The sequence below is a fragment of the Podarcis filfolensis genome, assembly GCF_964270895.1.
Source record: "Podarcis filfolensis genome assembly, chromosome: 5".
Lineage (NCBI taxonomy): Eukaryota > Metazoa > Chordata > Lepidosauria > Squamata > Lacertidae > Podarcis > Podarcis filfolensis.
Window position 1 is genome coordinate 11,080,349 of NC_139608.1, and position 15,828 is coordinate 11,096,176.

The following is a 15,828-nucleotide window of genomic DNA, read 5'->3' on the forward strand; positions in this document are numbered from 1 at the left end:
CCTGTGGTCCAGGAAGCTGCCTTATACTAACTTGGACCATCAATCCACATAGCTCAGCATTGTCCATATTGACTGGCAGGGGCTGTCTGGGTTTTCAGGCAGGGGATGTTCTCAGCCCTACCTAGAGATGATGGGATTGAACCTGGGACCTTTCGCATGCAAAACACTGCACCACTGAGCTATGACCCTTCCTGTAGTGCTCTTCCACTGAGCCAGTCCCGCTCCTGCTATGAGTAGCAAGCTCTGCCTGTATGCCATCATCACAGGCTACCATTGAAATTTCACTCAGTTTCAAAAGTGGTTCCCCAGGCAGCATAGGAAGGGAAGGGGATGCTCTTAAGGAAACGTAAGCCCAAACTCCCTCAGGTACGTGGAACTCATTGCACCAGAAACTCTGACCAGCCGTTCTCATATTTGGATTCCTTCAAAAGTAGAAGGATGCTCCACACTACTAGAGTAAAAAGCAGTTCATTTCTTCCTCTCTCCCTCTCCCTCTCTTTGTTTGTTTGGCTGTTTGCAAGTTTTTGTCTGCCTTCCCTTTGCTAATTAACCAAATGTGCTAATTAAGCCGAGTAGCCTGCTTGCTGTACAGGCAAGTCTTTTGCTAAAAGCTATGTTTTGGTCGAGCAGCACAGTGTTAAATGTTTTGTAACACCCCAAAAGAGCAATTGCAGAAAAAAGCAAGTTAAGATGGAGTCAGTCACTTGTGCTCAATCTGTTTCTCTTTTCCTCTCCTTCCTGCACAATGTCATGTGCAAAACCAACTACTTCCAAGAGGGAACAGACCCTGGACATCACTTAGCAGCTAAGCTCATTCTAAACAATGACCTTGTAGTAACCAGTGGAAGATGCTCTATTAGGGTGAATGGCACCCCACCAACCTGAGTCTGCAATCAGCCAGCCCCACCTGCCTCCCTCCTTAATTGCAACCAGTCCTCCTCCTTTATAGTGCATCCAGACACAGGGAATATTAGTTTTTATTTGCACTGCTATCTCTGTGACGTCTACGCTGGCTTGGTCATGTCCACAGAACTGAAGGTGGCAGGATCCCCAAGCAAATGCTCCTGGAGTCTAGGGGGAACTGGCTTGAGGCACCAGACTCATTGGCAGACCAACTCTGTGTTACAAAGAGGTCTCTAAATGAGGCATGAAGGCTGGCAACACCAACCCCACCATGTGAGAATCCTTGCAGACGACCACAGTGCCTGGAGAGAGACAGGTTGTACATTCGCAGCAGTGACCAGAGGATGAACGACTGCTGGGAGGAGTGCAGAGAGAAGAAGCGCCATGCTGCATTTGCAGCAGCACAACCGGATGCCGTCATCTGCCCCAGCTGCAACAAAACATATCTCTCCCATATTGGTCAACATGGCTACAACAGGTGCTGTAGCTCTCCAACAGTTTGCCCTCACCCCCAAATGTGCTCTCCTCCATTGTTTGTTGAGACAGACAGAAGCCAACGACAACAATGCATATGACCTGTTCTCTAATGCTCCTTTCGGTTTTGATGTAGAACTTTATGGCCAACATACTGGCAAGCTGTACTGCATTTCATTCACATCAACAACCAAGTTCACTGGACAAAGTTGCTGCTCCCCTACCCTTTCTGCACATGTGTGCTTCTGTTTCCCCATGAAAATGGCAGCAAATAACTATACGCAGATCTACTGCCCCCAATTTTGTCATTTTACTCCCATGATTTTCTGGATTAAGATATTAATGGACATCCCCCACCCCCCCGAATCAAATAACACAGAAATGAGTGCTAAGCATGCATTGTATTCTGTTAGTTTTCTGGAAGTGGGTTTTATATCATGTGAAAAGTCAAATACAGTGGTACCTCGGTTTTCGAACGTCGACGAACATTTTGGTTTACGAACTCCGTAAACCCGGAAGCAAGTGCTTTGGTTTTCGAACATGCCTTGGAAGTCGAACATGCCACGCAGCTTCCATTGAATGCAAGATCCTGAGGTCTAGCTGTCAGCTGTTGAGTTTTTGGTTTTTGAACATTTCAGAACTCGAACGGTCTTCCACAACGGATTACGTTAGAAAACCGAGGTACCACTGTATAAGGTGGAGATTAACAGTGAAGGAAATATCAAGGAAATGGAATGAACTGCTGTGAGAATGAGGCATTGGTCTCATTCCTGCCCTTGTAGAACTCAGCAGGGAGGAGGGTGCAGAATTAGTTGGCTCTACCTCTTACTGGCAGGTGGCGCTGTGGGTTAAACCACAGAGCCTAGGACTTGCTTGATTAGAAGGTCGGTGGTTCGAATCCCAGCGATGGGGTGAGCTCCCGTTGCTCGGTCCCTACTCCTGCCAACTTAGCAGTTTGAAAGCATGTCAAAGTGCAAGTAGATAAATAGGTACCGCTCTGGCGGGAAGGTAAATGGCATTCCCGTGCACTTCTCTGGTTCGCCAGAAGTCGCTTAGTCATGCTGTACGCCGGCTCTCTCGGCCAATAAAGCAAGATGAGCGCTGCAACCCCAGAGTCATCCGCGACTGGACCTAATGGACAGGGGTCCCTTTACCTTTACCTTTACCTCTTACTGGCTCTGGCTCCACGTACTGTTGGTTTCCCACTTTCCACTGTTCTTATCCCAGAGGGCACCAGCCAGGATGGTAGTAACCATCTCTTTCATCCACAAGAGCAATAGGACGTCAACCTGCTTTGTAAACTTGTCCCTTCCCAGCAGCTGGCCCTACAGATGGCCTTCAAAGCAATGTCTGTTCCAGACTAATAATTTTGCTGAGTGAATTATTGTGCATAATCTATAAAGAGATGCAGGAACTAAGGACAGTGGGTGTGCCTGTCCTTCTGGACTGATATAGCCTAGGGAGGGTGGCACCTTAACAATGCATCAGCAGCCACAGTTTTGGCTCACGTTTCAGGACACAGCTGTGGGCATCTCTGTATTCAGAGGATTTGACAGAAGGGCTTTTGCATCATTCCACAAACTTGTTGAGTGTTGATGCAACCCGGTGACCATGATTCTGTGAAGGGGAGTGGCAGCTGCTAAGAATTCTTAGTACCCTCAACAAACTACAATTCTCAGGATTCTTTGGGGTGGCTGGGGGATCATGGTAGGTAAAACTCAGGACAGTACAGTAGGATATGTACCCAGGAAGTTCTTTTTCTCCTTGAGAAAAAGATAAATGTCCTTGCCCTGCAACCACAAGCTGCTCCAGCTCTAGAAACCAAGGGAAAGAGAATCTGTGTCAAGAAAGGGTTTTTGTTAGGTTTTAACAGTTGGACGAAATAAAAATATTTCTTTCATCCCTTGACTATGTGCTTAATCACACTTACAGTTTACTACTCAGGGTTTGGCAAGGCTCATTGTCTTCGATGAGTCTGCAGAGAGAAAACAAGAAATTGTAAGTTACTAGTCCTTATGAAGATGTCCGTGATGGAGCCCAGAGGACCTGGACCTGGGAGAACTGTCGGGATCTCCGCTCGGCCAAGCTGATAAAGCTCATCTTCCTCCGGCCGAGCCTTTGGAATCGCCCTCCCGACGTGTAATTAACGACCTGAGCCTTTGATAAGGCTCCAAGGCACGTTCCCCCATTCAGCAGAGAATCCAGCACAGGAAAGAGACGAGAGGTGTGGGCTACGTTGTAAAGAGTTTTATTTCTTAACTACGCAGACAAAAAACATCCTCTCTCTATGAAAGCAGAGAGCAACTGAACAACAAAGGAACAGGAAACCAGTAATGTCACATCCGTCTCCTCTCCCATGAGACTTCCAATAGCCTGGAATGTCTCTGGAATGTAAACAGAGCCTTGTGACTCTAAGCAGCTGCTCAGTGGCAAACAGAAACTAACAAGACCTGGGTTTTAGATCCCAGTTAAGCCATGCTACGAGGATGGGCAAAATAAAGTGTATCAGTTTGCTTTAGAAATAGAGATGTGCTTGAAATCCTGGGGAAATGATAGGCAGATTTTCAATGAGCCATGGTCCTTTGACCACCACAGCTACCCAACCTCCCTTTGTGAAATTCATTCATGCTTCTCTAACAATTTTAAGAAAGATAGACCAATGATCTGCATTGGTATGAAGTAGCTTCCTATATCACCTGTGGTTTACCTGCCCTATAGTGCATCACATCCCTTGGTCCTCTAGTTCAGTATTTTTTTTTCAAATTACATAATGCTTGGCAGCTGCTTTGCAGTAATTTGGGCCTCTAGGTGGTCTTTCCTAGCTGTGCCTAGAGATGCAGAGTCTTGAAATTGGGACCTTTTTCATGTATATCACATGTTCTACCACTGAGTCACAGTCCTTTCCCTTCATAGTGTACATCAAAGATCTATCAGTGGTCATAGGAACACAGGAAGATGCTTCAGAACCTTGATCCAGCATTGTCTACAGCAGGGGTTTCCAAACTTCAGTCCAGCTCTTTCTGGACTACAATCCCATCATCCCTGACCACTGGTCCTGCTAGCTTGGGATGATGGGAGTTGTAGTCCAAAATCAGCTGGAGACCCAAGCTTGGGGAAACTCTGGTCTACAGTGACTGGCAATGGCTTTCCAGGATTTCAGGGAGTCTCGCCCTCCTACCTGGAGACACCTGGGATTGACCTTGAGACGTCCTGCATGTATAGCAGATGTTTTACCACTGAGCTACAGCAGACACTGTCCCATAAAAATAATGGAAGAGGAAAAATATATTCCCTATCTGTTAATTAACTGAGTTCCCATATATCTTACTGCACTTTCAAGTCACAGGAAATTAATTATAAGAAAGTTGGAGAAGGATTTGATTCCATCAGGCTGCTCTTCCATCAGTTGTCACCTGCAATAGCCATCTCACCAGGCTATAAGAGAATACTACATGCAAAAATTAAAAAGTGTGAGATCTGCTTATTTTACAATTTACCAGGCAGGATTTCTCATCTGAAAGTGGCTCAGAGTGACAGTCTTCTTCCTGCAAGTTACATTTTGGCTGAACAAGGTCCTCCAGACAAAATTACTCTATGGAGAATTTAGCAAAAGGAGGGTGTTTGATATGTAAATATTGATGCTGGCTGTGCAGATTTACCTTTAAGAAAGTAATTTTCAGCTTCAATTTATATGCAATTAACTCCAGCAAAGCTCCCCTAAAGACATGTGGTTTTGATGGGCAGGGCCTTAGAAGCATACATAATAGGTTGGAAACTCTTCTTACCCTTTTAAAGAATACGTTATAAATACAGCTGAATGACCACAGATGTAGCTGTCAGTTATCGGTCTTGTTTTTTTAAATGGATTAGCTGACGAAAATAAATTATTATAAAAAGTTCAGACAGGTACAGATTGAGACTCTTTAGGGATGGCGGCCATTTTTGACGACTAAAGCATTACAGAAATAATCCCCACAACATATATTGCCTGACAGGAAAGGCAAAAAATATAAATCACGTACAACAGGCGTTCCTTCCAGATGTTGCTGGACTACAGCTCCCATCATCCCTCACCGCTGGCCATGCTAGCTGAGGCTCATGGGAGCTGAAGTCCAGAACATCTGAAGAGCACCAAATAGAATACCCCGAGGTACATTGTAACTTGGGTTAACCATTCACGGGTGTCAAACACAGCCTGCTTGGGGTGGGTCTGTACATCAGGTTTGCATTCTGGGAGTGCTCCAGGGTGGGCCGCAGGGCTAGGGAGGGCTGTGGCCTGGGAAAGCCTCCAGGGGCCCACACAGATAGGTCTAGAGCAGGCATAGGCAAACTCGGCCCTCCAGATGTTTTGGGACTACAACTCCCATCATCCCTATCTAACAGGACCAGTGGTCAGGGGTGATGGGAGCTGTAGTCTCAACACATCTGGAGGGCCGAGTTTGCCTATGCCTGGTCTACAGCGCATTCTTCCCAGCCTTATTGGAGAGACAGAGAGCGTACAGCACATTACAAAGTCAACACTAAAGGGTTTTATCCTTTGGTCTTTCAAATTTTGAGACATAAAAATTTTAACAGAGCGCTGTATTAAATCCTGATGTCACTTATAGATGGTTTATGAAGAGGTTGTACTCATATCTAGTCCCCCTCCCCCTGCAGCTGAAAAATATATATGACATTGACACAGAAGAGTGACTAAGAAGGGGGAAAGCTTCAATTGAACATAACGCCCCAGGCATCTCATCTTAAAAAGGGGCCTAGGATGAAGGCAAAACTGTCCTGCTTTGTTTCGTACCAGTTTAAATCTCTTGTAAAAGTTTCTTGTCACCAAGGATGGATAAATCTGTCCAGTCCAGTTCCTCCTTTCCCCATTTTTTCACCTCACCACATTCTACATCAGTTTGTAATATTTTTAAAAGTCCTCACAAAATTTGTTACCGTTTTAGTGTGTATTCTGGCTAACGTACACGTTTTTGCATGCAATGTATTTTTCTATGTTGTTTATACTGACCTATGCATCGATATGTACATTTTCTGTTAACATGGGTGTTTTTGTACGAATCTTTTTTGTTGCCAAAGTGCATCGCAAAATTTGGAGGCGTGTGAATGTTGAAGGCTGAGTGTGTTTCCTTTGCAAGCTGTTTCAGAAATGGGTAATTAAGGAGGGTTCTATTAAAAAGTGAATTGCGCTGAATTTCTGCCCCATCAATAGTTGCCACATACAGAGGTACCTCAGGTTAAGTAATTCATTCATTCTGGAAGTCCGTTCTTAACCTGAAACTGTTCTTAACCTAAAGCACCACTTTAGCTAATGGGGCCTCCCGCTGCTGCCGCGCCGCCAGAGCACGATTTCTGTTCTCATCCTGAAGCAAAGTTCTTAACCCGAGGTAATATTTCTGGGTTAGCGGAGTCTGTAACCTGAAGCGTATGTAACCCGAGGTACCACTGTACAGGGATGCAGGCTGATACACTGACATAAGCATGGCCTTATCAATGGTCCATTCAACAGCCTGTCCCAACTCCACTCCTGTTCCTTCAACTGTCTGACATTTCTTTTTTCCTCCTCCCTCCCAATTCCTTTTCCTTTTGTGTCATTTCTTTTAGAATGCAAATACGAAGGCAGGGCCTGTTTTAGGAGTAACATTTGTAAGATTTTCTGACTGCTTTATGGGTGTGCGGGCAAGTGCCGAAGAGCAAGATGAAAATGTTTAAAAATAAATAAACAAGCAAGCAATTCATAGATACTTGAAATAAAACAAAATAGATAAGCAGTCACCCTGCATCGCCAATATCAGATTGTTCCAGGGGGAATCAGCACCATTTGGAAAAACAATGAATCAAAGAGTTAAAAGAGTTTAACCCTACATTCGTTACCAGTTTGCAACAAGTCTAACCACTTGGCTATCTAAAATATCTACCGCAGCTCCGATCTTGAAAAACACAGACTGCACAGACGAGTGAAACTTTTTCAGCATGGCTAAGCATGGGACCTCGTTAATGAAAAAAGTTTCATCTCAAGATATGTAATATTACATTCTGCATCACCATTGCCTGCAGAAATATCTTTGGAAGAAGATAGCCTTATCATCTGGCTCCAGTCCTTTGGGCATATGCAGCTGCGACCAAAATGCCCATCCATCTTGTAATAAATAACACTGAAATGTCAGGTTATGAATCAAAATGCACAGGGCAAGAAAGATTCTAATCTGCAAAGCACAGGAGCGGTGCATAACTGAATGTCCACCTGGGCTTCGTATAAACCTAATGAGGATGGCAGGCAGAGGCTACAACCTCCCCTCCATCTAAACAAAGACTTACTGTTTAGGGAAGCTTTTAATGTTTAACAGACCATAATATTTTGTTGGAAGCTGCCCAGAGTGGCTGGGGAAACCCAGCCAGATGGGTGGGGTATAAATAATGAATTATTATTATTATTATTATTATTATTATTATTATTATTATTATTATTACCCAATGCCTAATCTCACAAAGTTGCAATGACTGCTATGAGGTAGGCGAAAACCAAATGTCTGGACCCAGTTTGCCAAGTGGAAAGAACTCCTGCCCGGCCCCAAAAATATGGCGGCCGACATTTGTCCAAAGCAAGGTCATATCATAGCAAAGCATAAAAAGAGGGTGGGTAGATGGGAGATTCAGTGAAGGGCTATGCCGTGGTTTAAATGTCCCTGTGGCCACGCCCCCTGCCAGCACTGAGTGGCCAGTGAGGGCCACCCCTGGACATGGCTAAACAGTGATGAGGAGGGCATTGATCACCTCCTCTGGCCGGATCACTGTGGGGCCGAAGGCCTGGCCACAACACCGCCTACCAAGTACAGTGGTACCTCAGGTTAAGAACTTAATTCGTTCTGGAGGTCCGTTCTTAACCTGAAACTATTCTTAACCTGAGGTACCACTTTAGCTAATGGGGCCTCCTGCCGCTGGCACACGATTTCTGTTCTCATCCTGAAGCAAAGTTCTTAACCCGAGGCACTATTTCTGGGTTAGTGGAGTCTGTAACCTGAAGCGTCTGTAACCTGAAGCTTCTGTAACCTGAGGTATCACTGTAACTTAAGCGGACATGTCATACAACATATAAACACAAAGTGTGTAACATAAAAACATAAACAAACAAACAGGTTAAGTTAAACAAGATATTGCGAAGGATCTTAACACAGGGCTACCATCTTGGACCACAGCACCATTTACTTTGGAATGTGTGCTTCGGCCCTGAGAGGCAGAGACAAATCACCTACCCTCTAATTCTTTCCAAACAATACCGACTGTTTACTGCTAACTGGCTGCTTAAGAGTCCCCAGTGCACCCCTTCACATCAATTCAGAACAAACAACACGGGTACACCTGCCATGTGCCACTTCAAATCCAGCTGTTTCGCTGTGTCTTTCTAATCCCACACTGCCATTTGACTCTGAAATTTAGGAGTATTTGCTCAAGGGTATAAACAAGCCTTCTCAGGAAGCAGAGAGGAAACAAGACTGGAAGAGAGCAAGGGAGGGAGGGAGGGAGAGAGAGAGAGAGAGAGAGAGAGGGGCAGGGAGTTGTTGTTGTTTAGTCGTTTAGTCGTGTCCGACTCTTCGTGACCCCATGGACCAGAGCACGCCAGGCACTCCTGTCTTCCACTGTCTCCCGCTGTTTGGTCAGACTCATGTTAGTAGCTTCGAGAACACTGTCCAACCATCTCGTCCTCTGTAGCCCCCTTCTCCTTGTGTCCTCCATCTTTCCCAACATCAGGGTCTTTTCCAGGGAGTCTTCTCTTCTCATGAGCTGGCCAAAGTACTGGAGCCTTAGCTTCAGGATCAGTCCTTCCAGTGAGCACTCAGGGCTGATTTCCTTAAGAATGGAGAGGTTTGATCTTCTTGCAGTCCATGGGACTCTCAAGAGTCTCCTCCAGCACCATAATTCAAAAGCATCAATTCTTCGGCGACCAGCCTTTATGGTCCGTCTCTCACTTCCATACAGAGGCAGGGAGTATATTGGTGCAAAGCACAGGAGGGACCCAAATCCATCTTCACTGTAAAGCCCTAGAAAGACCCACGTTGGTCCGAGCACTTGACTCCAAAGCTTAGCTAGAGACAGCCTTAAGCAAAAGGTGACTAGCTGGTTACTGCCTTTTGTAACAGCAGCGTTTTATGGGTGGCTGTTTACAGGTGGCTACATGCTGCTAAAGATCACTCAAACAGTCAGAGGCGACTTTAGGGCAGTGCAAGCAGGGCAGCGGCAGTCCAGGAAGGTGCTTTCTTAAAGCCTGATAAGAGCTTGCCGGGCTTTCGGAAGGAAACACGAGGGCTCTAACAGGGTCCTAGAGTCTTCTTACCTCCTTCCCAAAGATGGAGGGGGGGGGGGCAAATGTTGGCCTCGCACAGGGCGGCATAGTATAAAGGTCTGCCGCTGCAAACAGTGGTATGCATCTTCATTTCAATTCTGGTTTTTTTTCCCTGAAGCAGTTTTACAGAACTTCCTCAGTGGTGCTTTTTTTTTGGAAGCCTTGAAGCTTTAGGCCTGCTGACTCAGAGCAGACTGTCTTTCAGATCTGGGCTGAAAGATTCACGGTGGAATGATTGCAGCACCAAGGGATACGTTGTTTTTTTGTTGGCGAAAGGTATATGCTGCCTTTCCGCTCATTAGGGACCATCACAGAGGTTAGGAATGGAACATAGTACGCTTTAGATGTTGCTGGACTCCGCCTCCCATCAGCCACAGCCAGCACAGCCAGTGGTCAAGGATGATGGGAGTTGTAGTCCAACCTGGAGGGCAACATGTCAGCTACCTTTTTAAAAAATAATAATAATTTTTATTAAGAATTTCAACGTAACAAATTATCAAAACATATCATCTTCATTATTTTCCCCATTTTCCCCCTCCCCAAAAAAGACCCTCCCTCCCAAACTTCCCTCAGCTCCTTTCTCTGATTTTTCAACACATGTTATTCTCTGCATATTGTAAAATTGTAAAGATCCTTAAATTATCTCTTTGTTATGTTAACAATCAATACATTTGTGTATGTTTATTTAAAACCTGCCAAGGAGTCCAATTCATTTTGTTTTTTTTTTAAATAGTTTGTAAAAAGTTCCCATTCTTCTTTAAAGTCACAGTTGTCCTTGTCTCGCAGTTTGTATGTCAATTTCACCAATTCTGCACAGTCCATCAATTTCTCTTGCCACTGTTCTTTTGCCAGGATTTCCTCATTCTTCCATCCTTGTGCTATTAAGACTCTTGCCACCGTTGTAGCATACATAAATAAATTCTTTCTTTTCCTTGGCAGGTCTTTTCCTACAATCCCTAACGAAAGTGCTTCTGGTTGTTTTTACAAATGTTAATTTAAACATTTTCTTCAACTCATTATACATCATTTCCCAAAAATTTGTAATTTCTCTACATTCCCACCACATATGGTAAAAAGTCATGTCAGCTACCTTTAACACAGAGAATAAGAAACAAACCACAGAGCCTAAGCATGAAACACAAAACAAAAGAAAACCAAGCCAGCAGCAAAAGTGAACAGTGTCACTGCAGTTTACCTGGACAGGGCTGAGCTGGGGCCAGGTGTCTGTGAGGTCACTTCTGCATGGACCCACCAGCAGAACAGTCCAGTGTTCCTGCTTGTGCATCTGTGCAGTTCTGGAACTTGCAGGTGCCCAGTCCCCCCTCCAGGTAAGCAGCAGCGATGCCACGGGGGAGGGCAGTTTTATGCCTCCACCCTCCCCACACTGCTACTGATGTATGCTGAGTTCAACATCAGCACATGCACCTGCAAAAGGAGTTGCCAACTGGCTAAGCAAACAACAACAACAACAACCAGCCTGGCCTGGTCCTTTCCTTTTAATAGTTTTGATATGCAGAAATCAGCAGGATAATTTTTTCAAAGGGTGGAGCTAAATAGTTTCACCTTCTAATTGCTGTGGTTCGAACGACTTTTAAAGGGGTCAGCCACACAGGCCAGTTTCAAAGCTGGCAACTCCTAAGTTAGGGGCAAAAAATGGCAAATTCTGAAGTTCATGCAGGATGGGTTTAATAGGTGCTCTGCGATCCAACCTACTTAAAATCCAGACTGCTGCCTTCTGAACGACCTGTAATTTAGAGGGCTGTAAACTCCTGAAAGTGGAGACAGTTAAATTGCTTAATTTAAGTTATGTCTGGTACAGATATCTGGAGGAGAGAAGTAGATTGCAGGCATGACAGAGAAGTGCTGGGAGTGGAAGCAGAAGTCGACTGCGCACTCTGCTCCTGTTAGCTTATCATCATGTCCAAATGGGTTCTCAAAGCTTATGAAATGCCAGCCCTTTCTAAACTTACTGTAGTAAAAAGTAAAGGTAAAGGGACCCCTGACCATTAGGTCCAGTCGTGGCCGACTCTAGGGTTGCGGCAATCATCTTGCTTTATTGGCCGAGGGAGCCGGCGTATAGCTTCCGGGTCATGTGGCCAGCATGACTAAGCCGCTTCTGGTGAACCAGAGCAGCGCATGGAAACGCCATTTACCTTCCAGCTGGAGCGGTACCTATTTATCTATTTGCACTTTGTGCTTTCAAACTGCTAGGTTGGCAGGAGCAGGGACCGAGCAACGGGAGCTTACCCCGTCGCAGGGATTCAAACCACCGACCTTCTGATTGGCAAATCCTAGGCTCCATGGTTTAACCCACAGCGCCACCCACGTCCCCCAAAAAACTTACTGCAGAGAAACCCATAAATCCCTCCTGCCGCCTGCAGGGGGATAGCCAGGGCATAGAGAAGAAAGTGAGTCCGCCTCCAGTGTTAACGTACTGTGAGCCAGGGACTCTGTACAATGAGAAGAGCTAGGTACCTACACAGGTAGAGTCAGTAGGGACCAGCTTTTGTTTTTTGCTTTGGAAAAAAACAGGTATGTACCATGCTCCCTACCAATTCACCACCTTCCAGGAAGGTGCCTGCCAATTGCAAATAGGTCCCGCCAAAGCACTTCTGCTTGTACAGTATTGTTGATTGTCTCTATTACCTTCTGCCAATGTTTTTTTCCATGTAGGACATTGTACAAACATGTTTTAGGGAAGCGTTATCCCTGTCACATCTCCAGCAGCTTTTTTATTTTTTAATTAAAAGTAATCAAATCAAACCTTAGTGTATCAAATACACCCCCTCCACTGGCTGAATTTCAGTTGTTGAAGGCACCCAACATTTTTTGCCTTTCTTTTTAACACCAAATGATTCCACTTGCTTCAAGTTCAAGATCACTTTTTGAGAATCATGGGCTCATGTCTTACATCCAAGGGGGTCTGGCTTTTAAGCATCTTCTGACCTCCTCAGTGCTTTTGCTTGTTAATCGTTGAAGGACACATCTGATTAGGTCACCATCATTTTGTTGTTGATTAGTCATTTAGTTGTGTCTGAATCTTTGTGACCCCATGGACCAGAGCACGCCAGGCACTCCTGTCTTCGACTGCCTCCCGCAGTTTGGTCAAACTCATGTTCATAGCTTCCACCATCATTTTGTTGTTGTTTAGTCGTTCAGTCGTGTCCGACTCTTCGTGACCCCATGGACCAGAGCACGCCAGGCACTCCTGTCTTCCACTGCCTCCCGCAGTTTGGTCAGACTCCTGTTGGTAGCTTCGAGAAAACTGTCCAACCATCTCGTCCTTTGTCATCCCCTTCTTCTTGTGCCCTCAATCTTCCCCAACATCAGGGTCTTTTCCAGGGAGCCTTCTCTTCTCATGAGGTGGCCAAAGTATTGGAGCCTCAGCTTCAGGATCTGTCTTTCCAGTGAGCACTCAGGGCTGATTTCCTTCAGAATGGATACGTTTGATCTTCTTGCAGTCCATGGGACTCTCAAGAGTCTCCTCCAGCATCATAATTCAAAAGCTTCCATTCTTTGGCCATCAGCCTTCTTTATGGTCCAGCTCTCACTTCCATACATCACTACTGGGAAAACCATAGCTTTAACAATATGGACCTTTGTCGGCAAGGTGATGTCTCTGCTTTTTAAGATGCTGTCTACCATCATTTTAGAGCATTCTAGAACAGGCCAAATAAGCACTTTGGGAATCGAAGGCAGGTATATTTTTTAAGACCAAAACTTATGCCAGTGAAATTTATTGCCTGAACATATTGTATCAAGTGCCCAAGAACCTTCTTGGCAAGCTTAGCTTTAATTGTGTCTCAGCTGGAACTTAATGGAGTCAAAAGTAATCCAAAGCCTGTTAATTGATGCTATCACAGGTGTCTGTGGTATCTATCCACATACACTCCCCAGAGGAGTATAGGTCCTACAGTGTAACTCACTCAGTCACCCTTATTTGGAGACATATCAGAAGAGCATTTTTATTTCTCTGGAAATATTCATTTATGTGTTTAGGACGGAGTTGGACAAATGCTGCCTTGGCAGAGCGGTCTAATTGGCCATGTTTCTTTGACAGTTAAATGGAACCTCTCATGTACAGAGTCAGTATTATATAGTACTTTGGGATAGTAATTTCCCGAGGTGGGTGCTACTTAGTTTCTCTTTCCCCTAAACATATTTTACCTCTGCAAATGTCTGAGTTCCTCTGAGCATGCTGATAACTCCCTTATGTTTTTCAGTGGCCCCATTTTCACTACAATCTACCAGCTTCATCTGGTACGCTGGCTGAGACCCTACCTGCCTGCAGACTGTCTCAGCAGAGTGGTGTATGATCTGGTTATCTCCCGCTTGGACTACTGCAATGTACTCTGCATGGGGCTACCTTTGAAACTACCACTAATCCAGAATGTGGCAACTAGAGTGGTGACTGGGAGCGACTGCCAGGACCATATAACACCAGTCCTAAAAGACCTACTGTACATTGGCTCCTAGTATGTTTCTGAGCACAATTCAAAGTGTTGGTGCTGACCTTAAACCCCTAAACAGCCTCAGCCATGTATACATGAAGGAGCGCTTCCATCCCTGTCATTCAGCCCAGACACTGAGGTCCAGCTCCAAGGGCCTTCTGGTGGTTCCCTCATTGTGAGAAGTGAAGCTACAGAGAGCCAGGCAGACGGCCTTCTTGGTAGTGGCTCCTGCCCTATGGAATGCCCCGCCCCCCATCAGATGTCAAGACAATAACTAAACAACCTTTAGAAGAAACCTGAAGGCAGTCTTGTATCAGGAAGTTTCTAACGTCTGAAGTTTTATTATGTATCTATATGTGTTGGAAGCTGCCCAGAGTGGCTGGGGCAACCCAGCCAGATGGGCCAGGTATAAATAATAGAATTATTATTATTATTATTATTATTATTATTATTATTATTATTACAGTCTTGTTGGCAGTCAGCAGTTGGGTTTGCTTTTAGAGGGAGCTGTGTAGGGACTGGGCAAAACCCACCAGCAAGTTCCCTTGCACAGACTCAATTGAAATGAACCAAAGCTCTGCAAGAACACGAAGTTGCTTTAGTCGTGCAGTTCAATAAATCTTTATCAGGAGAACGTCCCTATGGAATATGGTCATTGCCAAAAAGAATTCCTAAGTGGAATTCCCAACACACACAAGCTCAAAGAGACAATAAATATCAATGTAGTTTTAGAATCAAGCTATAGAAGGATAGATAAAGAGGCAGGGAATGAACAAATATAGGGCAGAAACTCTGACTTACTGTACCTACCATTGCAGTTACAGATGAGAAAAGCAAACAATTCCATGAAAATGCAAGTGACTCAGTCATTTAAGACACTTAAAAGAAAATACATTTGATGCAGCATTTCATATATAGGACAGAATGCAGTAAGACATTATTAAGTTTAGATCCAGAAGCCATTTATGCAGCAAATGGAATCATCCACACACTTCCAAGAGGCAATAAATGCTAAGGTATATTATGGGAGTATCTATGCTGTATGCTCACTTCCCTCTATTACAATTTAGAGTTGTATTGCTTGAATTGCGTTTTGCCTTTGGTTATTCAACACCCTCTCTGCTCCTAGATCATGTTTTCTTTTTCCACAGTGTGTCAGAGACAGACCAGGGATAGTGGACTTGCTCCTGGATACAGTGGTATCTCAGCTTAAGAAGTTAATTCGTTCTGGAGGTCTGTTCTTAACCTGAAACTGTTCTTAACCTGAGGTACCACTTTAGCTAACGGGGCCTCCCATTTCCACCACCGCACCGCTGCTGCGTGATTTCTGTTCTCATCCTGAAGCAAAGTTCTTAACCCAAGGTACTATTTCTGGGTTAGCGGAGTCTGTAACCTGAAGCGCCTATAACCTGAAGCATCTGTAACCCGAGGTACCACTGTACATAGGTGCAGATTTCTCCTCTGCCAGTCAAATTGCTATACAGCAAGAGAAAGGGCATGCATGTTCTTCTAACTTGAGGCTGAGATTGTGACAAACTTACGAGGCTGGATCTCACTTGTGATTCCCAGCAACCGGTATTCAGAAGCATATCATCTCTGAGCTTAGTCATAGAATCATAGAATAGCAGAGTTAGAAGAGACCCTGAGGGTCATTGAGTCCAG

The 15,828-nt window shown here is 44.8% G+C and overlaps 1 protein-coding gene across 4 annotated transcripts in view; it reads right to left on the reverse strand.

Annotated features, from left to right (window-relative positions):
* KCNMB2 (potassium calcium-activated channel subfamily M regulatory beta subunit 2) overlaps nucleotides 1–15,828 on the reverse strand; it is a 311,462-nt gene that overhangs the window by 180,856 nt on the left and 114,778 nt on the right. Inside the window, exon 2 of one of the 4 annotated variants that reach the window (XM_083613578.1) lies at nucleotides 3,308–3,352. The exons of the other annotated variants lie outside the window; for them this stretch is intronic. Within the exon in view, the coding sequence (XP_083469704.1) occupies nucleotides 3,308–3,352 (45 nt within the window). The remainder of the gene's footprint in view (nucleotides 1–3,307; nucleotides 3,353–15,828) is intronic. 4 annotated transcript variants of the gene reach the window in all.